This window comes from Chlorocebus sabaeus, chromosome 2 (assembly GCF_047675955.1).
Source record: "Chlorocebus sabaeus isolate Y175 chromosome 2, mChlSab1.0.hap1, whole genome shotgun sequence".
Lineage (NCBI taxonomy): Eukaryota > Metazoa > Chordata > Mammalia > Primates > Cercopithecidae > Chlorocebus > Chlorocebus sabaeus.
Window position 1 is genome coordinate 109,717 of NC_132905.1, and position 23,055 is coordinate 132,771.

Consider the following 23,055-nt stretch of genomic DNA (forward strand, 5'->3'; position numbering starts at 1 on the left):
CAGATTAGTATTTCTGCTTCTACCAGTAAAGGTTAATGGGAACTACAGTCGCCAAAAAAGCAAAACTACCAACAAGTCAGACTCTTTGGGGATAAAGATTTGGGTCCTGGCTGGGCACGGTGGCCCACATCTGCAGTGCCAGCATTTTGGGAGACTGAGGTGGGAGGATCACCTGAGTCCAGGAGTTTAAAACCAGCTGGGACAATATAGGGAGACCTCGTCTCTATGAAAAATTAAAAACTTAGCCAGGCATAGTGATGTGTCCCTGAAGTCCCAGCTACTCAGGAGGCTGAGACTGGAGGATAGTTTGAGTCTGGGAGGTTGGGGCTCCAGTGACCCTATGATCATGCCACTGCACTCCAGCCCGGGCAACAGAGCGAGAGCCTATCTCAAAATAAAAATTATCTGGGCATGGTGGTATGCGCCTGTGGTCCCAGCTACTCAAGAGCCGGAAGCAGGAGGATCACTAGAGCCCAGGAGGTTGAGGCTGCAGTGAGCTGACTGCAACACAGCTCTCCAGTCTGGGCAAGAGGAGGAGGCTCTGCCTAAAAACAAAAAGATTCGGGTTACTCATCCAGGTCAAGAACCCTGACTGAGGAGGGTGATAGCAGAGGGCACAGCAGTAAACAAAGAAAGCCCAGCCAGGCGACGAGGCACAGAGAGAAGACGTGGGGCGACACAGCTGCTTTTCCTGTGTGCTCTCCCCTCTCCTGCACGGGAGATGAGTGCTTTATTTGCCCAAATATGAACTACTTCCCTTAGTACTTTGTACATTGGTGGAGATGAACTTCGTGTCTCTAAAGAACAGTATATTCATGTGGGACTCAACGTATGGAGTCATTAACTTACGACTCCCAGGACTCTGTGTCTTCAGGTTTTGGGAGAGAGCTGACATATCTCCAACGGCATCTCACCAGCAGCCCACATGCATGGCACCAAAACCAACAAGGCCACCTTCCCCAGGTGCTTTCGGAAGCCACACAGCACACCACGTTACAATGGCCTCCAAGGAGTGTGACTTTATGAGCAGAAGGGGAGGAAGCACCACAGCCAGCCAACGTATGTGAAGGAAGCACACACCCCTGAAGTTGGCCTAGAACAGGAAAAGAGTATTCTGAACGCTAGACAAAGCCGTGAAGATGTGACTGTGCAGAGGCCAACATGCTCTCCGGGGGCCACGTGACCGCAAGGAAGCCCCCCGACCTGAACTGTGCTGTTCCTGTGCCCCCAGAAGGACACGCTGGTGATGGTTGCTGAAGGATGCCACGCTTCACAGGCCAGAGCGTACAGCTTAGTGTAAAATGACTCCACTTCCACACATCTGCATTAACTAGCGGAGTACATGGCACGTGAGCTGCGTTACTGTAGGGGAGCCGCCAGCCGGGTCTCCCCAAGGGACTCTGCACATGGGACACCCTACCCTGGCCAGTAAGCTCACAGGCTGCACTCTCCCCAATCCTGAAAGCCCTCTTCCCTTTTACAGAGGAAGACATGGAAGCTCAGGGGCCAAGCACCATGCCTAAGGTTACTCCGCCTCCTCAGGTCTCAAGACCAGCACCCGAAACGCCTGTTCTCCCAACAAAGGACTAAGGTGACAGCTCAGCCCAACAGCGACCCAGAGCTCACGGAGACGATGCACTGCCAGGCTCCCTGGCTGGCAGGCATCCTAAGTCACCGGTGGAGGTAGCTGTCATCTTAATTTCAAAAACCAGACCCTTCAAGCAACGTTTAAGTGTTCGCTGACAACCAAATGAAGCAGCGCTGGGCTTTACCCCAGGAAAAGAACCCAGTTTTTAGAAACATTCTTGGGAAAGGGCAGGCCAGGACCAGTATTAGGGGCAGCAGCAAAGGCCATCCTAGAGATCCTGGGTTCATTCCACCTTAGCACAGCTTCTCTGCCTGAGAGAGCAGAGCCAGGAGGCCACTCCGAGAGGACGGCCGTGGAAACACAGTCCCTCAATACTCCCCGAAGGCCCCCACCTCCAAGAGCATACTCCCGTCTCCAAATCCAGACCCACTGGAAACGAACCCAGAACTCCCGTCTCCAAATCCAGACCCACTGGAAACGAACCCAGAACTCCCGTCTCCAAATCCAGACCCACTGGAAACGAACCCAGAACTCCCGTCTCCAAATCCAGACCCACTGGAAACGAACCCAGACAATCTGGTGGTGAGCAGGGAGTGGCCACAAAGACACTCATGATCATTCATCAAACTGTGGCAGGAAGAATTCAATAGAGCTTTTCTAAATAAACAAATTAATTACCCAGACTTTCATGGGCTCTTCATCAAAGAACTATTTCTTCCTAGCTGAAAAAAGATAAACTGATTTCTATAAACCAAGACAGGTGCTAGCTTTCTGTTCCTGGCCTCATTATAAGAGGCTGTCTCTGGCCAGGAGCGGTGGCTCAGGCCTGTAATCCCAGCACTCTCGGAGGCCGTGGAGGTGGATCACGAGGTCGGGAGACCAAGACCATCCTGGCTAACACAGTGAAACCCCGTCTCTACTAAAAATACAAAAAAACTAGCCGGGCCTGATTAGCCAGGCGTGGTGGCGGCGCATGTAGTCCCAGCTGCTCGAGAGGCTGAGGCAGGAGAATGGCGTGAACCCGGGAGGCAGAGCTTGCAGCGAGCTGAGATCGCGCCACTGCATTCCAGCCTGGGTGACAGAGCGAGACGCTGTCTCCAAAAAAAAAAAAAAAATTGGGCCGGGCGCAGTGGCTCACGCCTGTAATCCCAGCACTTTGGGAGGCCGAGGTGGGTGGATCACTTGAGGTGAGGTGTTCAAGATCAGCCTGGCCAACACAGAGAAACCCCGTCTCTACTAAAAACACAAAAATTAACCAGGCGTGGTGGCACATGCCTGTAGTCCCAGCTACTCAGAAGGCTGAGGCAAGAGGACTGCTTGAACCCGGGAGGCAGAGGTTGCAGTGAGCCAAGATGGTGCCATTGCACTTCAGACTGAGTGACAAAGTGGGACTTCATCTCAAAAAAAAAGGCTGGGCACAGTGGCTCACGCCTGTAATCCCAGCACTTCGGGAGGCCAAGGCGGGAGGATCACCTGTGGTCAGGAGTTTGAGACCAGCCCAGCCAACATGGGGAAACCCCATCTCTACTAAAAATACAAAAATTGGCTCGGCGTGGAGGCACACACCCGTATTCCCGGCTACACAGGAGGCTGAGGCAGGAGAATCACTTGAACCCAGGAGGCAGAAGTTGCAGTGAGCCAAGATTGCGCCCCTGTACTCCAGTCTGGGCGACAGAGCAAGACTCTATCTCAAAAAAAAAAAAAAAAAAAAAAAAAAATTTGTATAGAAGCCACCTGCACAGGCCAGGTGCAGTGGCTCACGCCTGTAATCCCAGCACTTTAGGAGGCGGAGGCGGGTGGATCACAAGGTCAGGAGATGGAGACCATCCTGGCTAACTCGGTGAAACCCCATTTCTACTAAAAATACAAAAAGAAATTAGCCGGGCGTGGTGGCGGGCGCCTGTAGTCCCAGCTACTGGGGAGGCTGAGACAGGAGAATGGTGTGAACCTGGGAGGCGGAGCTTGCAGTGAGCCGAGATCACGCCACTGCACTCCAGCCTGGGCGACAGAGCAAGACTCCATCTCAAAAACAACCACCACAACCACAAAAAACAAAACAAAAAAAAAGAAGCCACCTGCACAGATTGGCTTCAGAACAGCCCCCAACCAGCACTTGTTCTGGGCCCAGTTCAACAGCAGCATTTACTGCACGCTTCCAGTGACAGGAGAAACCACAGAAAGAAAAATCAACAAACTGCCCACAAAAGCTCTATCCTGGCAGGAATCCCTGGATGGAATCAGGTTCCCTGGCAGGGACACCGCCCGCCATCATCTGGCCTGAGCTGACGGCACACGCTGCCTCGGGGGCAGGAGACACGGCCTTGTCAGCAGCAGGGAGGAGTTCAATCAACGTGGGGCTCCGGTGCCTTCTCAGGAGAGAAAGTGAGTAACACCCACAAAGGGTCTGCACATGCCAGCTGCCGGCTCGGCTCTTCACAGAGACCATCTCCAGAGCCGCAGGACACAGGCTTTGAGCTACTATTGTTCTCACCCTGCAGATGAGGGAAGCCTGGACCACAGAGTGACTGCCCAATGCATCCAAAATCACACACTGGAAAAAGGCAGGAGTGAGGGCTCAACCCCAACATCCCTTCTGGGATGGGAACTCGCCCACCACAGTATCCCTCCCCCATGGGGGTCCAAGGGCAGAGGCAACCCAACCTGAGAAAAGGCCTAAAAAATGTCCCTGGTTCCTTATCCACTCTCACCAAAAGCCTGAGCCAGGAGCAGGAAAGCTGCTGAGAGGAGGGGCCCCAAGGAGGGAGAAAGCAGCACCTCCGAGGGAGGGGCCAGAGACCCCAGGAGCCCCCGCTGGTGGAAGGTACCTCCGAGGGAGGCTCACCTTTCCGAAGAACCCGCTTCTTTGCGCGAATGTCTGTTTCTAGCTCTGCTGCTCTGATGTAAATCCTGACAGACTGTGGGAGATGACGGACAGCTTGGGCTACCACGGCCTTGGCTGTGTCCCCAGGTTGCAACCTGGCTGCTTCCAGCCAGACATCTTCACTCTGCGAGGCAAGAGATAAGATCAATACGGCTCAGGGCAGGCTGGAAGCCACACAACAGGGCAACAGGCACAGATCTCTAGAGCAGATCCTCGGGCCCCAGATTTTACAAAAGCCAATCAGCTCAGCCTCTAACACACCTGCACCAGGAGTCACCCCCTTGTAACACTCGCGGACATGGCTACCATATGTCTGAATGAAGAACACATAATGGCTGGGTGCGGTGGCTCACGCCTGTAATCCCAGGACTTTGGGAGGCCAAGGCAGGTGGATCATGAGGTCAGGAGTTTGAGACCAGCCTGGCCAACAAGGCAAAACCCTGTCTCTACTGAAAATACAAAAATTAGCCAGGTGTGGTGGCACGTGCCTGCAATCCCAGGTACTCAGGAGGCTGAGGCAGGAGAATCGCTTTAACCTGGGAGGCAGAGGCTGCAGTGAGCCAAGATCATGCCATTGCACTCCAGTCTGGGCAACAGAGCGAGACTTAAAAAAAAAAAAAAAAAAAAAAAAACACATAAAACACCACTTCGTGAAAAGAGCACGATTTGCCTGCAAGATAACTCCACGGACAAAGTGGAGACTGTGCAACTGCTTGGGTAGTTCTTTTTTGTTGTTGTTTTTTGAGACGATGTCTCACCCTGTCCCCCAGGCTGGAGTGCAGTGGCATAATCTCAGCTCACTGCAACCTCCACCTCCACCTCCACCTCCCGATTAGCTGGGATTACAGGCACCTGTCACCACACCTGGCTAACTTGTATTTTTAGCAGAGACAGGGTTTCGCCATGTTGGCCAGGCTGGTCTCGAACTCCTGACCTCAGGTGATCCACCCGCCTCAGCCTCCCAAAGTGCTGAGATTACAGGCGTGAGCCACCATGCTTAGCTGCCATTAGGTGGGTGAAGAGCTGACCAACTGAGCTCTTTATAATGAAGCTTAGCCTGCCATTAAACCGTGGTGGATTCAGGCGCGGTGGCAGGTGCCTGTGGTCCCAGCTACTCTGGAGGCTGAGACAGGACGATGGCATGAACCCGGGAGGTGGAGCCTGCAGTGAGCCAAGATCGTGCCACTGCACTCCAGCCTGGGTGACAGAGCGTGACTCTGTCTCAAAAAAACAAAAAAAACAAAAAACAGTGGTGGATTAGCCTTCACTCCACGTGAAAACAAGCAGGAAAAAAACCCTTGGCCGCTTTTCACATGCTCCCCCAGCCTGTCCCACTGTCTGTAGTTTCAATACCAAAAGAAAGAGATTTGTTCTAAGGAGTTTACTCCCGTAGGGGGCCCACAATCACACAGCCTCCCAGGAAACGCCTCACAGTGGCCGGGCGCGGTGGCTCAACCCTGTAATCCCAGCACTTTGGGAGGCCGAGACGGGCGGATCACGAGGTCAGGAGATCGAGACCATCCTGGCTAACACGGTGAAACCCCGTCTCTACTTAAAAAAAATACAAAAAACTAGCCGGGCGAGGTTGCGGGCGCCTGTAGACCCAGCTACTCGGCAGGCTGAGGCAGGAGAATGGTGTAAACCCGGGAGGCGGAGCTTGCAGTGAGCTGAGATCCGGCCACTGCACCCCAGCCTGGGCGACAGAGCCAGACTCCGTCTCAAAAAAAAAAAAAAAAAAAAAAAAAAGAAACACCTCACAGCGCATCTCACCTTGGGGCACATCTCTGTCCCCTTCATGATAAGGTTCCGAGCTACTTGTAGCTTCCCAGTGACTTCTTCCAGGCGGGCTGACGCAATCCAGGCTGGCGGGTGATGAGGGTTCGTCTCCCGAACAGACTTGAGGAGCAGTCGTGCCTTCTTGATATCACTACAAGAGGGAGAGTGCACACAGCATCAGGCCATGCTGTCAGGGGTGCACCCGAGACCCAGAACGAAGGCACCCACTTCCCAGTCGCAATGTAAGAACCATCAGTCCTGATGTCCCGAGTTACACAAAACAACTCAGAACATCAGTGTGCACTCCTCCAAGCCTGTTCAGCCTCCCTGAGACAAACGCTGAGAACCGAAGGTCCAGATGGGGCACGTGGGACACAGCCGGCTGCTTTCCTGCTCAGCACAGGCAGGGCCTTTCGGTATCACATGTAACACGTTCAGTGTATGCAATGACTGGATACAGACACATTTCAAATGGAAAAACCAAACTACTCCACTTTATATTTCTTAGAACAACGTCACATTTTGACTGCATATTGCCCATATAAAATCCAAAATATCCTAGGCAACTGGAGTCTCCATCCCAGCCCAGCGGTTCTGCGAAGCACTCACTTGATGTCCCCTCCGTGTGTCGGGATCATGGAATTTAAATCCGTCAGGTAGCCTTTGGGGTCAACGACGGTCTGTCCACTCACGGAGTCGGACACCTGTGAGACAGGCCAGGCTGAGTCAGCCAGATGTGACCAGGTGCAAAACGAAGATCTCAGAGGGTCTCTGGAGCCCCTCCCACAATCCTCAGTGAGTAGTCAGGAGAAGAAAGAAAACAACCTTCATCGCACTCAGACAACACCTTGTGATAATATCAAATTTCTTCTGTATGGAAAAAGATCTATATTTTTATTTATTTTTTTGCAACAGGGTCTCACTCTGTCACCCAAGTAGGAGTGCAGCGGCAATCATAGCTCACTACAGCCTCCAGTTCCAGGGCTCAAGGAATCCCCCTGCCTCAGCCTCCAAAGACTCTGTCTCTACAAAAAAACATAATTTTTGGCCAGGTGTGGTGGCTCACACCTGTAATCCCAGCACTTTGGGAGGCCGAGGCGGGTGGATCACAAGGTCAGGAGTTTGAGACCAGCCTGGCCAGGATGGTGAAACCCCGTCTCTACTAAAAATACAAAAATTAGCCAGACGTGGTGGCGCACGCCTATAATTCCAGCTACTTGGGAAGCTGAGGCAGGAGAATCATTTGAACCCGGGAGGTGGAGGTTGCAGTGAGCCAAGACCGCGACATTGAACTCCAGCCTGGGGACAGAGTGAGACTGTGTCTCAAAAACAAAAGCAAAAACAAGCTGACACACGCTGCACCAAGGATGAACCTTAAGGACATGAACTAAGTGAAATAAGCCCGTCACAATAAGGTAAATACTGTAAGACTGCATCATACGAGGTCCAGAGAGTAGCGAAATTTACAGAAACAGAAAGAACGGTGGATGCCAGGGGCCAGTGAGAAAGGGCACGGGGACTTAGCGTTTAACGGGTACAGAGTTTCAATCTGGGAAGATGAAACAGTTCTGGAGATGAATGGCGATGAGGCTGTATAACAACATGAACATAATTATGTCAATGAAGGTATGTACAGTTAAGAAAGATTAAAATGGTAAATTCAGTGTTACATACATTTTATCACAAAAAAATTACTGTGACAGTTTTATTTTGAGACAGTCTCACTCCGTAATCCAGGTTGGTGTGCAGTGGCACGATCATAGCCCACTGCAGCCTCAAACTCCCTGGCTCAAGCAACCCTCCCACCTCAGCCTCCGAAGAGCTGGGACTACAGGCACGCACCACCAGGCCCAGCTATTTCTTTTAGTTTTTGTAGAGACGGAGTCTCACCATCACCACGTTGCTCAGGCTGGTCTTGAACTCCTGAGTTCAAGCAATCCTCCTGCCTCGGTCTCTCAAAGTGCTAGGTGGAAGGATCGCCTTAGCCCAGGGAGGTCGAGGCTGTACGTAGTGAGTCGTGATTGCACCCCCCTTTTTATTTTTTATTTTTTTGAGACAGTCTCACTCTGTTGCCCAGGCTGGAGTGCACTGGTGCAATCTCAGCTCACTGCAACTTCCAACATCCGGGTTCAAGCGATTCTCCTGCCTTAGCCTCCCGAGTAACTGGGATTACAGGCACCCGCCACCACACTTGGCCAATTTCTGTATTTTTAGTAGAGACAGGGTTTCACCATGTTGGCCAGGCCAAAAGTAGTATGTATGTTCCTTCACGGTTTCTGATGTGCATATCAGAAAGATATGTACTTCACTGGTGTCTAGAGCACCCAATCTCCAGATCAAAGTACACGTTCCATGCAGGGCCACAAGACAATTTACTGAGGGGCAGGAAGAAAACACATTTCTAAAAAAATCATTATTTTATATTTTTAAAAAAGCCTAGGTGCAGTGGCTCACACCTGTAATCCCAGCATTCTGGGAGGCCGAGGCAGACAGATTACCTGAGGTCAGGAGTTTGAGAACAACCTGGCCAACATGGTGAAACCCTGTCTCTACAAAAAAATGCAAAAATTAGCCGGGTATGGTGGTGTGCACCTGTCATCCCAGCTACTCAGGAGGCTGAGGTAGGAGAATTGCTTGAACCTGGGAGATGGAGGTTGCAGCAAGCCAAGATCATGCCATTGCACTCCAGCCTCTGGGTGACAGAGCAAGACTGCATCAAAATTTAAAAGATTTTTAAAATCTGCCGAATTATTCAGGCAAAAATCAAGCCAAAAAAAAAAGAAGGAGGAGGAGAAGAAAACAAAACAAAATGAAAATGTCTAAACCTGTCTACAGGAAAATGCTGCGTGACAAACTCACCTGGCTCAGCCTCATGTCCATCAGAGTGTTCCTGGCTTGGCCAATCTTCCTCATGTCCAGCTCACCGGTGCCAGGTGTCATCAATCCTGGTGTCATTCCACCTGGGTATGGAGTGTTTAGTCCACCTGGATAGGGTGTGTTAAGACCTCCAAATTGCTGGAGGAGAAGAGAGGAAAGGGAAGAATAAAACAACAGTTTGCATTTATTTTTTCTGAGGCGGAGTCTCGCTCTGTCGCCTGGGCTGGAGTGCGGTGGCGCGATCTCGGCTCACTGCAAGCTCCGCCTCCCGGGTTCCCGCCATTCTCCTGCCTCAGCCTCCCGAGTAGCTGGGACTACAGGCGCCCGCCACCACGCCCGGCTAATTTTTTGTATTTTTTAGTAGAGACGGGGTTTCACTGTGTTAGCCAGGATGGTCTCAATCTCCTGACCTTGTGATCTGCCCGCCTCGGCCTCCCAAAGTGCTGGGGTTACAGGCGTGAGCCACCGCGCCCGGCCTCCCAAAGTGCTGGGGTTACAGGCGTGAGCCGCCGCGCCCGGCCAACAGTTTGCATTTCATGCCAAAGAAATTTATTCTCTGAAATACTTCCCCAGTGGCCTGACATACGTACAGCTGTGCGGACAGACTCGGCCACAGCATAGCCATGACCTGCAGAAGCACCGAATCCAACACAACCCACCACTCCTGCCACTGATCTAACAAGACTAAACGGGCCGCACGCGCCCTTTTCTTGCATGCTCACAGTCTGTCGGGGATCCACGGAGGTATGGTTCTCTCCGGTCTGTAAATGTTTGGCAAAGAAACTGTCGGGAACTGGGGTCAGCTTCTCATAGCGTGGGTTCCGCTGACGCTTGTTTCTGGCATCGCCAACCTCAGGGATGCTCAGCCACTCTTCTTCCGTGACTTCTGCCAACTTCCTCTGGAAATGTACAGCCCCCAAAACATTAATTCTCTGACAGAATTTCATGTGCCCAGGTAGGACCATGCTCTCCCTCACCTCTAGCCTCCAGATCATCATGCTTTAGAAAAGATTCGGATGCAGCAATTGCTTTTAGTTTGTTTTGAGATGGGTCTTACTCTGTTGCCCAGGCTGGATTCAGTGGCACAAGCACAACTCACGGTGGCCTCAACCTCCCAGGCCCAAGTGATCCTCCCACTCCAGCTTCGCAAGGTGCTGGGGCCACAAGCACAGGCCACCACGCCTGGCTGAGTTTTTTTTTTTTTTTTCAGACTGAGTCTCGCTCTGTCGCCCGGGCTGGAGTGCAATGGCGCGATCTCGGCTCACTGCGAGCTCCGCCTCCCGGGTTCCCGCCATTCTCCTGCCTCAGCCTCCCGAGTAGCTGGGACTACAGGTGCCCGCCACCGCGCCCAGCTAGTTTTTTGTATTTTTTTTTTTTTTGTAAAGACTGGGTTTCACCGTGTTAGCCAGGATGGTCTCGATCTCCTGACCTCGTGATCCACCCACCTCAGCCTTCCAAAGTGCTGGGATTACAGGCATGAGCCACCACGCCCAGCATGCCTGGCTAAGTTTTCATTTTTTGTAAAGACAGGTTCTCCCCAAGGCTGGTCTCAAACTCCTGGACTCAAGTGATCCTCCCACCTCAGCCTCCCAAAGTGCTGAGATTACAGGTGTGAGTCACTGTACTCAGCCCCAAAAATAGTTTTCTACTTCACTTAGAAAAATCAATTTATTGGATCTGTTCAACTCTCTAAAATGTAAATTATTCTCTCAAAGCCCAGGGGACACAGTGTAGAAAACCCTACACATAAATGGGGCCAGACGTGTGACTCACGCCTGTAATCCCACACTTTGGGAGGCCGAGGTGGGCAGATCACTAGACGTCAGGAGTTCGAGACCAGCCTGGCACACATGGCAAAACCCTATCTCTACTAAAAATACAACAATTAGCTGGGTAGGGTGGCAGGAGCCTGTAATCCCAGCTACTTGGGAAGTTGAGGCACGAGAATTGCTTGAACCTGGGAGGTGAATGTTGCAGTGAGCCGAGACCACGCCACTGCACTCCAGCCAGGGCAACAGAGCCAGACTGCCTCAACTAAAAAAAAAAAAGAAAGAAAATCTTATAAATGGAGTTAAAATTACAAAGAAAATAAGTTCATTTGTCCTACCTTTTGTGGTAGGGGAAGGGTTTTTTTACACACATATAATTAAACATACTGAAGCAAGGACTTTCTTCTAAGCAATGACCCTCTAAACTGAAAAAGAGCAAGCGAGTAAAGTCTCATCAATTCCACGTAAGAGCAGTCTGAGTCTCTGCAGGTCAGGTTAAGTGCGTTAGAAACTGCACACCATTTCATCGGCTTACTTTGAGATCTGAGAACTGCTGTTGGATTTTGGGGCGCTCCATACGATATTTCTCTATTTCTTCTTTCTCTCTTTGCTCCCTAGGAAAGGAAACATGTACACATCAGAAACACTGCATGCCTGTTCTGAAGCAAAGCTGCTTTATTACACATCTCAATTAAACCACCAAAAAGAACAATTCCATACTCTCAGCAGTTAAATCAAATACATATGTACACATATATAGATACATGTGTGTGTATATATATATTTTTTTTGAGGTAGAGTCTTGCTCTGTCACCCAGGCTAGAGTGCAGTGGAGTAATCTTGGCTCACTGCAACCTCCGCCTCCTGGGTTTAAGCGATTCTCCTGCCTCAGCCTCCCAAGTAGCTGGGATTACAGGCACCCGCCAGTGCTCCCGACTAATTTTTGTATTTTTAGTAGAGATGAGGTTTCACCATCCTGGCCAGGCTGGTCTCGAACTCCTGACCTTGTGAGCCACTCGCCTCGGCCTCCCAAAGTGCTGGGATTACAGATGTGAGCCAACGCGCCCGGCCCAAATCAAATATATTTTAAGGTAATTATGAATACATTCTTAGCTGGGCATGGTAACACACACCTGTAATCACAGCTACTCAGGAGGCTGAGGCACAAGAATCATTTGAACCCAGGAGGCAGAGCGTGCAGTGAGCCAAGATCGCACCACTGCACTCCAGCCTGGGTGACAGAGAGACTCTGTCTCAAATAAATAAATAAATAAATAAATAAATAAATAAATAAATAAAAATACATTCGCAAGTCTAATAATTCAATTATCCACCAAATAAAAACATGCAGAAATTCATTAAAACAAAAAATATCTTACTTTGATCTAAATAACTCCATTTGAACATGAGTATATTTACTGCTTGAAATTTCACAAAATCCCAAAGGTAGGACCATCCCATAAACACCTAAGAAGTCCAGGTGCAGTGGCTCATGCGTGTGATCCCAACGCTCCGGGAGGCCGAGGCGGGCAGATCACCTGAGGTCAGGAGTTCAAGCCTGGCCAATGTGGTAAAACCCAGTCTACACTAAAAATATGAAAATTAGCCAGGTGTGGTGGCACATGCCTGTAATCCCAGCTACTCAGGAGGGTGAGGTAGGAGAATTGCTTGAATCCAGAAGGCGGAAGTTGCAGTGAGCCAAGATCATGCCATTGCACTCCAGCCTGGGTGACAAGAGTGAAACTTCATCTCAAAAAAATAAAAATAAAAATTAGCTGGGCATGGTGGTGGGCACCTGTAATCCCCAGCTACCTGGGAGGTTGAGGCAAGAGAATCATTTGAATCCAGGAGGTGGAGGTTGCAGTGAGCCGATCTAGCCTGGGCAACAGAGTGAGACCCTGTCGCGCAAACAACAACAACAAAAAAAAACCACCTAAAGGAAAAACAATAACTATCCTAGTTACTACCAACCACTCTACTGAACTCATCCCTCCTTTCCCTCCTTGCTTCCTTCTCTTCCAAGTAAATAGTTCACCTCTAACAACCAACTCAGCTCAGCTCCCCAGCTCTGTGTGCTAGAACAGTTTGCATCACCCACGTAACTGTACTTCAGCATTGAGACGACGTGTGAGGAGATGGTATTCACACTACTGTCCTTCCTGTTTGTATTACGACAGTTTTCAGAATAAAAAGTTTTAATAAATACACTACTTTTTTTTTTGAGATGGAGTCTCACTCTGTCACCATGCTGGAGTGTAATGGCACAATCTCGGCTCATTGCAACCTCCGCCTCCCAGGTTCAAGTGATTCTCGTGCCCCAGACTCCCGAGTAGCTGGGACTACAGGCACACACCACCACACCCGGCTAATTTTTGTATCGTTAGTAGAGATGTGGTTTCACCGTGTTGGCCAGGATGGTCTTGATCTCCTGACCTCATGATCTGCCCACCTCAGCCTCCCAAAGTGCTGGGATTACAGGTGTGAGCCACCGTGCCTAGCCAAGGACACTACTTTTTAAAAACGTATGGCCGGGTGCAGTGGCTCACGTCTGTAATCCCAGCACTTTGGGAGGCGGAGGCAGGTGGATCACGAGGTCAGGAGATCGAGACCACTCTGCCAACACGGTGAAACCCCATCTCTACTAAAAATACAAAAAAATTAGCCAGGCGTGGTGGCGGGCGCCTGTGGTCCCAGCTCCTTGGGAGGCTGAGGCAGGAGAATGGCGTGAACCCAGGAGACGGAGCTTGCAGTGAGCTGAGATCACGCCGCTGCACTCCAGCCTGGGCAAGAGTGCAAGACTCTGTCTCAAAAAATAATAAATAAATACATAAATAAAAACATTTAATTTAATGACTTTCTACGTGGGTCCATGTCACCTGCTATTTTTTGTTTTGTTTTTGTTTTAGAGACAGGGTCTTGCTCTTGCCCTGGCTGGAGTGCAGTAGTATAATCACAGCTCACTGTAGCCTCAAACTCCTAGGCTCAAGCAATCCTCCTGCCTCAGCCTTGGGAATGTAGTTGGAACTACAGACATGTTCCACTGACTAATTTTTATTTTCTTTATGTAGAGACAGGGTTTCACTATATTGCCTAGGCTGGTCTCGAACTCCTAGACTCAAGTGATCCTCCCGCCTTGGCCTCCCAAGGTACTAGGATTACACATGAGCCACTGCACCCAGTCTGATGTTTTTTAAAATGCATTAACCCTGGAGGTTCCAATCAATCTTTAAAATGTAGGGCTGGCCAGGCACGGTGGCTCATGCCTGTAATCCCGGCACTTTGGGGAGGCCAAGGCAAGCAGATCACGAGGTAGGGAGATACAGACCATCCTGGCTAACAGGGCGAAACCCCACCTCTACTAAAAATACGAAAAATTAGCCGGGCATGGTGGCGGGCACCTGTAGTCCCAGCTACGCCGGAGGCTGAGGCAGGAAAATGGCATGAACCCAGGAGGCGGAGCTTGCAGTGAGCCAAGATCACATGGCTGCACTCCAGCCTGGGCAACAGAGCGAGACTCCGTCTCAAAAAAAAAAAAAAAAAAGTAGGGCTGAGTGTAGCGACTCATGCCTGTAATCCTAGCACTTTGGGAGGCCAAAATTAGGGGAGGCAGGTGGATCACTTGAAGCCAGGAGTTCAAAACCAGCCTGGGCAACATTGACAAAAAGTAGCTGGGTATGAGCCAAACCCGGTGGCTCACGCCTGTAATCCCAGCACTTTGGGAGGCCAAGGCAGGCAGATCATGAGGTCAGGAATTCGAGACCAGCCTGGCTAACACTGGTGAAACCTTGTCTCTACTAAAAATACCCGTCTCTACAAAAATTAGCCGAGCATGGTGGTGTGCGCCTGTAATCCCAGCTACTTGGGATTCAAGAATCCCTTGAACCCTGGAGGCAGAGGTTGCAGTGAGCCGAGATCGTGCCATTGCACTCCAGCCTGGGCAATAGAGTGAGACTCCATCCCAAAAAAAATAAAGAAAGAAAAAAGAAAAATTAGCTGGGTGTGGTAGCAGGTGTTTGTAATCCTAGCTACCTGTGAGGCTGAAGCAGGAGAATAGCTTGAGCCAGGAATTCAAGGTTGCAGAGAGCTATAATCAAGCCACTGTACTCCACCCTGGGTGACAGAGTAAGATCCTGTATCCAAAAAAAAAAAAATTAAAATGCAATGCTATTCACACTTAATACTCTAGGTATAAATTTATGCACAATGATTTAATAACGAGCTTCTAAAAAGATTTCCAGGCCAGGCACATTGGCTCATGTCTCTAATCCCAGTACTCTGGGAGGCCAAATGATATGGTTTGCATCTGTGTCCCCATCAAATCTCATGCTCAATTACAATTCCCAGTGTTTGAGGTGGGGCCTGGCGGAGGTCACTGAGTCCTAAGGGCAGATCCCCGGTGGCCTGGTGCTGTCTTCGAGACAGCAATTTACACCACGCAAGATCTGGTTGTTTAAAGCGTGTGGCAAGACCGGGCACGGTGGCTCACGCCTGTGATTCCAACACTTTGGGGGGCTGAGGCGGTCAGATCACTTGGAGTCAGGAGTTCCAGACCAGCCTGGCCAACATGGTAAAACCTGTCTCTACTAAAAACACAAAAATTAGCCAGGTGTGGTGGCATGTGCCTATAATCAAGCTACTCGGGAGGCTGAGGCAGGAGAATCACTTGAGCCTGGAAGGCTCAAAAAAATAAAAAATAAATAAAATTCCAGAAGAACTGTATTTTACTATTCTAAAATTATCTTCAAAAAATAAAACATTCCACATACATCACAGGAAGTTATAATTACAAGTATAAAAAGCAACAGAGCTGGGCACAGTGGCTCACATCTGTAATCTCAGCACTTTGGGAGGCTGAGGTGGGTGGAGCACAAGGCCAGGAGTTTGAGACCATTCTGGCCAACATGGTAAAACCCTGTCTCTACTAAAAATACAAAAACTAGCCAGGTGTGGAGGTGGGCACCTGTAATCCCAGTTACTTGGGAGGAGTTTTCCTGAGGCAGGAGAACTGCTTGAACCCGGGAGGCAGAGGTTGCAGTAAGATCACACCACTGCACTCCAGCCTGGGGCGAGACTCCGTCTCAAGAAAAATAAATAAATAAATAAATGAGTTCACTGTAGATGTATCTATTTAATTCTGGGTCCATCCTGTTCCATTGGTCTATGTGTCTGTTTTTCTGCCAGTGCTATGCTGTTTTTGTTACTATAGCTCTGTAGTATAATTTGAAGTCAAGTATTCCTCCAGTTTTGTTCCTTTTGCTCAGGATAGCTTTGGCTATTCTGGGTCTTTTGGGCTCCATATACATTTTAGAATTATTTTTTCTTTTTTTGAGAAGGAGCTTCACTCTGTTGCCCAGGCTGGAGTGCAATGGCACGATCTCAGCTCACTGCAACCTCACAGGTTCAAGTGATTCTCCTGCCTCAGCCTCCTAAGTAGCTGGGATTACAGGCGCCTACCACCATGCCCAACTAATTTTTGTATTTCTAGTAGAGATGGGGTTTCACCATGTTGGCCAGGCTGGTCTCGAACTGCTGACCTCAAGTGATCCACCTACCTTGGCCTCCCACAGTGTTGGGATTACAGGCATGAGCCACTGCACCTGCCTATTTTTTCAGTTTCTGTTAATAATGTCCCTAGTATTTTGACAAGGATTGCATTGAATCTGTAAATCACTTTGGGTAGTATGGATATTTTATTTTATTTTAAGATGGAGTCTCACTCTGTCACCCAGGCTGGAGTGCAGTGGTGCTATCTTAACTCAATGCAACCTCGACCTCCCGGGTTCAAGTGATTCTCCTGCCTTAGCCTCCCGACTAGCTGGGATTACAGGCATGTGCCACCACGCCCAGCTACTTTTTGTTTTTTGATTTTTTTTTTTTTTGAGACAGAGTCTTGCCCTGTTGCTCAGGCTGGAGTGCAGTGATACAATCTCGGCTCACTGCAACCTTTGCCTCCCGGGTTTAAGCAATTCTTTTGCCTCAGCCTCCTGAGTAGCTGGGATTACAGACGTGTGCCACTACACTCAGCTAATTTTTGTATTTTTAGTAGAGACAGGGTTTCACCATGTTGGTCAGCCTGGTCTCTAACTCCTGACCTCAAGTGATCCACCCGCCTCAGCCTCCCAAGGTGCTGGGATTCCAGGCGTGAGTCACAGCACCAGGCAATTTTTGTATTTTTTTAGTAGGGATGGAGTTTCACCACATTGGCCAGGCTGGTCTCCAATTCCTGACCTTCAGTCATCCACCTGCCTCGGTCTCCCAAAGTGCTGGGATTACAGGCATGAGCCACCACGCCGGACCAGGTCGTATGGATATTTTAAACACTGATTCTTCCAATCTATGGACACAGAATCTCTGTCCAATTTCTTGCATCAATATTTTATAGTTTTCACTGTAGAGATCTTTCACTTCTTTGGTTAAATTTACTCCTAAGTATTTTATTTGTAGCTACTGTAAATATAATTACTTTCTTCATTTTTTAGATGGTCCACTGTTGACGACAGAAATGCTACTGACTTTTGTTTGTGGATTCTGTATCCTGCAACTTTTTTGAGACAGAGCCTCACTCTGTCACCCAGGCTAGAGTACAGTGGCACCATCTCATCTCACTGCAACCTCTGCCTCCCAAATTCAAGCGATTCTCGTGCCTCAGCCTCCCGAGTAGCTGGGATTACACGCACCCGCCACCATGCCCGGCTAATTTTTGTACTTTTAGTAGAGACAGGGTTTCACGAGGTTGGTCAGACTGGTCTTGAACTCCTGACCTCAGATGACCCAAGATCCGCCCACCTCAGCCTCCCAAAGTGCTAGAATTACGGGCATGAGCCACTGCGCCCAGCCAATGAACCATCTTTCCAATGTCTTGTTGAATATGGTTTGCTAGTATTCTGCTGAGCATCTCTGCATCAGTGTTCATCAGGGATACTGACCTAAAGTTTTCTTTTTTTCCTTGTGTCTTTGTCTGGCTTTGGCATCAGGGTACTACTGGTTTTGTAGAATCAGTTTGGACGTCTTCCCTCCTCTATTTTTCAGAATAGTTTGAGTAGAATTGATACTAGTTCTTCTTAAAATACTTGGTAAAATTCAGCGATGACGCAATCAGATTCTAGGATTTTCTCTGCTAGGACTCTTTCTATTACAGCTCTGATCTCACTACTTATTCGTCTGTTCAGGTTTGGGATTTCTTCATGGTTCAATCTTGGTAGCTTGTACGTGACATTTGACATCTTTAATTCATTTGCAAATTACTCAACATATAAAAGATTAATCAACAGTCAGTGAGCCCTTTTCAAAGATAGTAACCCTGATGTATCATAAAAGTAATCCACAAAATTCTACTGATTTCTGGAAAATCTTAAGAGTTCTTAAGCTCTCCACTGCAGCCCCCAGGCCCTAAGGCTGTTCTGTAACAGCCCAGGGCTTATCCAAGCATGGCTATGACACACCAAGACCCTCAGGTGGCCTAAAAGCTGAGCAGACACACATATACTATTGCAACGTTTCTCCGAGTATAAAACAATTCAAAACAGCCAGGCGCAGCGGCTCACGCCTGTAATCCCAGCACTTTGGGAGGTCGAGGCGGGCAGATCACGAGGTCAGGAGATCAAGACCACCCTGGCTAACACGGTGAAACTACGTCTCTACTAAAAATACAAAAATTAGCCGGGCGTGGTGGCGGCGCCTGTAGGCCCAGCTACTCAGGAGGCTGAGGCAGGAGAATGGCGTGAACCCGGGAGACAGAGGCTGCAGTGAGCTGAGATCGTGCCACTGCACTCCAGCCTGGGTGACAGAGCAAGACTCCATCTCAAAAAAAAAAAAAAAAAAAAGGGCCGGGCACGGTGGCTCATGCCTGTAATCCCAGCATTTTGGGAGGCCAAGGCAGGCGGATCACGAGGCTAAGACAGGAGAATGGCGTGAACCCAGGAAGCGGAGCTTGCAGTGAGCCGAGATCGCACCACTGTACTCCAGCCTGGGCAACAGAGCGAGACTCCATCTCTAATTAAAAAAAAAAAATTCAAAACCTTTTTTTTTTTTTTTTTTTTGGAGACAGGGTCTCACTAAGTCAACCAGGCTGCAATGCACTGACATGATCATGGCTCACTGCAGTTTCTACCTCCTGGGCTTAAACAGTCCTTCCACCTCAGCCACTCAAGTAGCTGGGACTACAGGTGTGCACCATTTGACTAATTTTTAAATTATTTGTAGAGATGAGGTCTCGCTATGTTGCCCACACTGGTCTCAAACCCCTGGGCTCTAGCTATCGTCCTACCTTGGCCTCCCAAAGTGATAGGATTACACACGTGAGCCACTGCGCCTGGCCTCAAAACTTTTTTTAAAGTTGGATAAATATTGTGAAAGGCAACAATTTCTTTTACCGTCTTTCTTTTCTTCTTTCATCCATCCTTTTATCCAGGGCTGCATAAATAGCATCCGCTTCCTCATCATCTTTCTCATAGGGCCCACTTGAGAAGAGGCTCCCAGCATAGCCATTAAACTGAGAAGCAAACAACATGTGCAGAGAGGTCAGCTTTTCCTCCATCACCATCCCCACCAGCAGAAACAGAGAAGATCTCTACTTGTGAAATACTTGCTAAATTATTTTCTCCAGCCAACGAAGCCAAATTGAGGAACAGTCTACAATATAACTGGTGACTACTCTTCAAGTGTCAAGGGCATGAAAGACAGAGGAGCCGCTCCAACCAGAAGGTACCAAGGAGACATGACAAAATGCAACGGGGGTTCCTGGACTGAGCCTAAGTCAGAAAACGGACATTCGTGGAAACACATGAAATGCAAATACAACTGACAGATTAGTTAACAGTACTGTGTCGATGTTAACTCTTTCGTTTCAATAACTGCACTGAGGTCATGTAAGATGGGGAGAAGCTTGGTGAAAGATATGCAGAAACTTTTTTTTTTGGGCACTATTTTTGCAAGTTCCTGCAAATTTAAAATTATTTCAAAACTAAATTTTTTGTTTGTTTGTTTTTGAGACGGAGTCTTACTCTGTTGCACAGGCTGGAGTGCAGTGGCACTATCTCAGCTCACTGCAAGCTCCGCCTCCCAGGTTCACACCATTCTCCTGCCTCAGCCTCCCAAGCAGCTGGGACCACAGGCGCCCCCCACCACGCCCATCTAATTTTTGTGTATTTTTAGTAGAGACAGGATTTCACCGTGTTAGCCAGGATGGTCTCGATCTCCTGACCTGGTGATCTGCCTGCCTCGGCCTCCCAAAGTGCTGGGATTATAGGTGTGGGCCACCACGCCTGGCCTCAAAACTAAAATTATTTTTTTAAATATTCCTCAGAGGAAAGGCGTCACATGTTAGAAGACAGTTAATCGGTATTCAGTCAGCTGAGGCTTTTCTGTAGATGTCTTTTTAGAGGGCAAGCACTAAAGCCAAAAAAAGCAAACACTGTCACCAATTCCACTTTAAGTTTTTATCATTAAAGACTAGCAGCCAGGCGTGGTGGCTCAGACCTGCAATCCCAACACTATGGGAGGCCGAGGTGGGCAGATGACCTGAAGTCAGGAGTTCGAGACCAGCCTGATCAACATGGAGAAACCCTGTATCTACTAAAAATACAAAATTAGCCAGGCATGGTGGCACATGCCTGTAATCCCAGCTACTCAGGAGGCTGAGGCAAGAGAAATCGCTTGAACCCGGGAGGCGGAGGTCACGATGAGCTGAGATCGCACAACTGCACTCCAGCCTGGGCAACAAGAGCGAAACTCCATCTCAAAAAAAAAAAAAAAAAGACTGGCCAACACGAAATGCCAAGGCAGTGGTCCCAACATCTGCAAGAACACCTCCTCTGACAAGAGCGAAACTTCGTCTCATATTTTTCCTCCTCCCTCTCACTCTCTGTAAAGATGTCCCATGAATAGCTGAAATTTTAAATGCATGAGCCACTCCAAGCCATTCATTACAGACACCAACACACACTGGTGAGGTCAGCTGCTCCCACAGACTGGCTGGAGGAGCCACGAAAGCTGGACGCATCTCACCTCGTCGTAATTGGTGTCATTTAGATCCTCATCGTCATCGTCAGCAGCCTGGTTTTTCTTCATCTGGTCCCCAACGGTTCTCTTGCCTGGGGGCGCATGGCGATCATCCACAGGATCATTTGCATCACGGGCGGGCCCGATGTCTGACCGTGTGGTGAAGCCAGTGGCGCTGCAGGAGACCCCCAGGACACCCGGTATCTGAACAACTCTGTTCCTGTGCTCTTCTCCACCCCTGGTCATCACTTACTAACACCTCTTTTTCTAACACCTCTGGGAAACCTCCAAAGATCCTGGTGACAATGAACTGCTACTGATCTTCTCTGCTTACCTGAAGGTTTTAGCCTGTCCTGACGATGTTACCAAGGCAATCTCTCTCCACCCTAAGGTTTCCATTATCGCCCCCTCCACATCCAACTAGGCCCTTAAACCCAAGTTGGCCCAAACTGAGGTCCTCTTCTGTGCCCACCTTATAGCTGCTCTGGGGTGTTTCAGCTGATAACAGCACTGCTGTCCCAGAAGACATAATCTTTGCCTCCCTCTCCCACTTTCCCCATCCTGTCTGTGCCCAAGTACTAATGAATCCACCTTCAAAATCCCTCCTTCCCAGACTATGACTCTCATCACAGCTGGAAACCAAGGTAGCTCTCCCTGCCTTTAGCCTTCTTCTACTTCAACTCATGCTCTGCCAGATGATTCTTTCCAAAACACAGCTCTGACTAAAAAATTCTGGGCCGGGCGCAGTGGCTCATGCCTGTAATTCCAACACTTTGGGAGACTGAGGCAGGTGGATCATGAGGTCAGGAGTTCAACACCCCCCTGGCCAACATGGTGAAACCCTGTCTCTACTGAAAATATAAAAATTAGCCAGGCGTGGTGGTGGGCGCCTATAATCCCAGCTACTCAGGAGGCTGAGGCAGAGAACTGCTTGAACCGGGGAGGCAGAGGTTGCAGTGAGCTGAGATCACGCCATCGCACTCCATACAGAGCAAGATTCCGTCTCAAAAAATAATAATAATTCTGAAGGGTCATGGTCTTTCTAATGCATCCAGGAGCTGCAGCCTGACGCTCAAAGCCTCTCCAACTTCCTGAGCTCTTTTCTATTGGTTGCACATTCCACTCACACTGGACTCCCTCCTGTTCTCTGGGCTTCCTCCTTACCTCACTTTTTTCCGAACTCCCGCACACAGAATGTCAGTTTCTCTTTTATGGCTACCACGTTTCTGCAGCCCTAAGTCCAGCTCTCCTACTAAACTTGACTCCAATGCTACTCTCCACTAAGCATTGGGTTCTAAATCTGGTCTTCTTTACGTGCTTATTTATGCTAATACCAAACCCTCCTTAGTGAGCTTCTGGTCCTCTGAAGATGCTGTCACTATCGGAGCTTTGTGTGTGCCCCACAGATTCTAATATAATACAACCACCAAGAAAAACCCAGTGGTTTTCCTCATTAAATGAAGAGCCAAATAGGGTAATAACGACTGCTCACTTATCCAGCAACGTATGGTGGTCATCTGTGTTGCAGGCAAGGAGGACCCAGGCACGCTTAAGGCGGGGCGGGGCGGGGGGGTGTGTCAGCCTGACCTGGGGAAGGTGGTCGCGTGTTTCCACTACACATCAGATTCCTCTACACCTCTCTGCAGACTGCATACATCATTCCCCATCTTACAGACCAAAACACTGGGCTGAGAGCCAACATGTCCCATCTAGGCGGCAGGCTGGGTGCACACAGTTACGTCCTGACCCCAAAGCCCGTTGCTTCCTGCAGGGATTAAGCCGATCCACCAAGCGTCTTTTAGACAGCGCGGCCACAGACCCCCGCCCCCAAACACGCGCACTGCGCTCCGCTAGCCGGGTCCCCGCCCCTGGCGCGCCGCTCCAGGCCTCACCCCCGGCCCAGCCCCGGCACGTAGCCGAGCGGAGCGGGCATCCCCAGGAACGGCTTCTTCTTCTTGTTCATGGCGGCAGCGACGACCAAGGATAGGAAGCAACCGAATGAGGCAGCGGAAGCGGGGAAGAAGCAGAGACCCTAGGCTTCGACGTCCGAGGCGCTCCGTAGGAAGGTGTCGCGGACGTCGCGTCACCCGCGCCCCGGAAGCAGAGCCCTCAGTCCGCACACGTCCCGCCCACTTTTTTTTACTCCCCGGGCGGAAGCCCCGACG

The 23,055-nt window shown here is 49.6% G+C and overlaps 1 protein-coding gene across 1 annotated transcript in view; it reads right to left on the reverse strand.

Annotated features, from left to right (window-relative positions):
- PRPF6 (pre-mRNA processing factor 6) overlaps positions 1-22,989 on the reverse strand; it is a 49,594-nt gene extending 26,605 nt beyond the window's left edge. Inside the window, exons 1-9 of the mRNA XM_037983013.2 lie at positions 22,783-22,989; positions 20,897-21,065; positions 19,264-19,382; positions 11,427-11,505; positions 9,845-10,021; positions 9,105-9,260; positions 6,855-6,949; positions 6,240-6,396; positions 4,431-4,593 (exon numbers count right to left, since the gene is read on the reverse strand). Coding sequence (XP_037838941.1) covers positions 4,431-4,593; positions 6,240-6,396; positions 6,855-6,949; positions 9,105-9,260; positions 9,845-10,021; positions 11,427-11,505; positions 19,264-19,382; positions 20,897-21,065; positions 22,783-22,853 — 1,186 coding nt within the window. The 5' untranslated portion in view covers positions 22,854-22,989. The remainder of the gene's footprint in view (positions 1-4,430; positions 4,594-6,239; positions 6,397-6,854; positions 6,950-9,104; positions 9,261-9,844; positions 10,022-11,426; positions 11,506-19,263; positions 19,383-20,896; positions 21,066-22,782) is intronic.
- Positions 22,990-23,055: the final 66 nt, after the last annotated feature.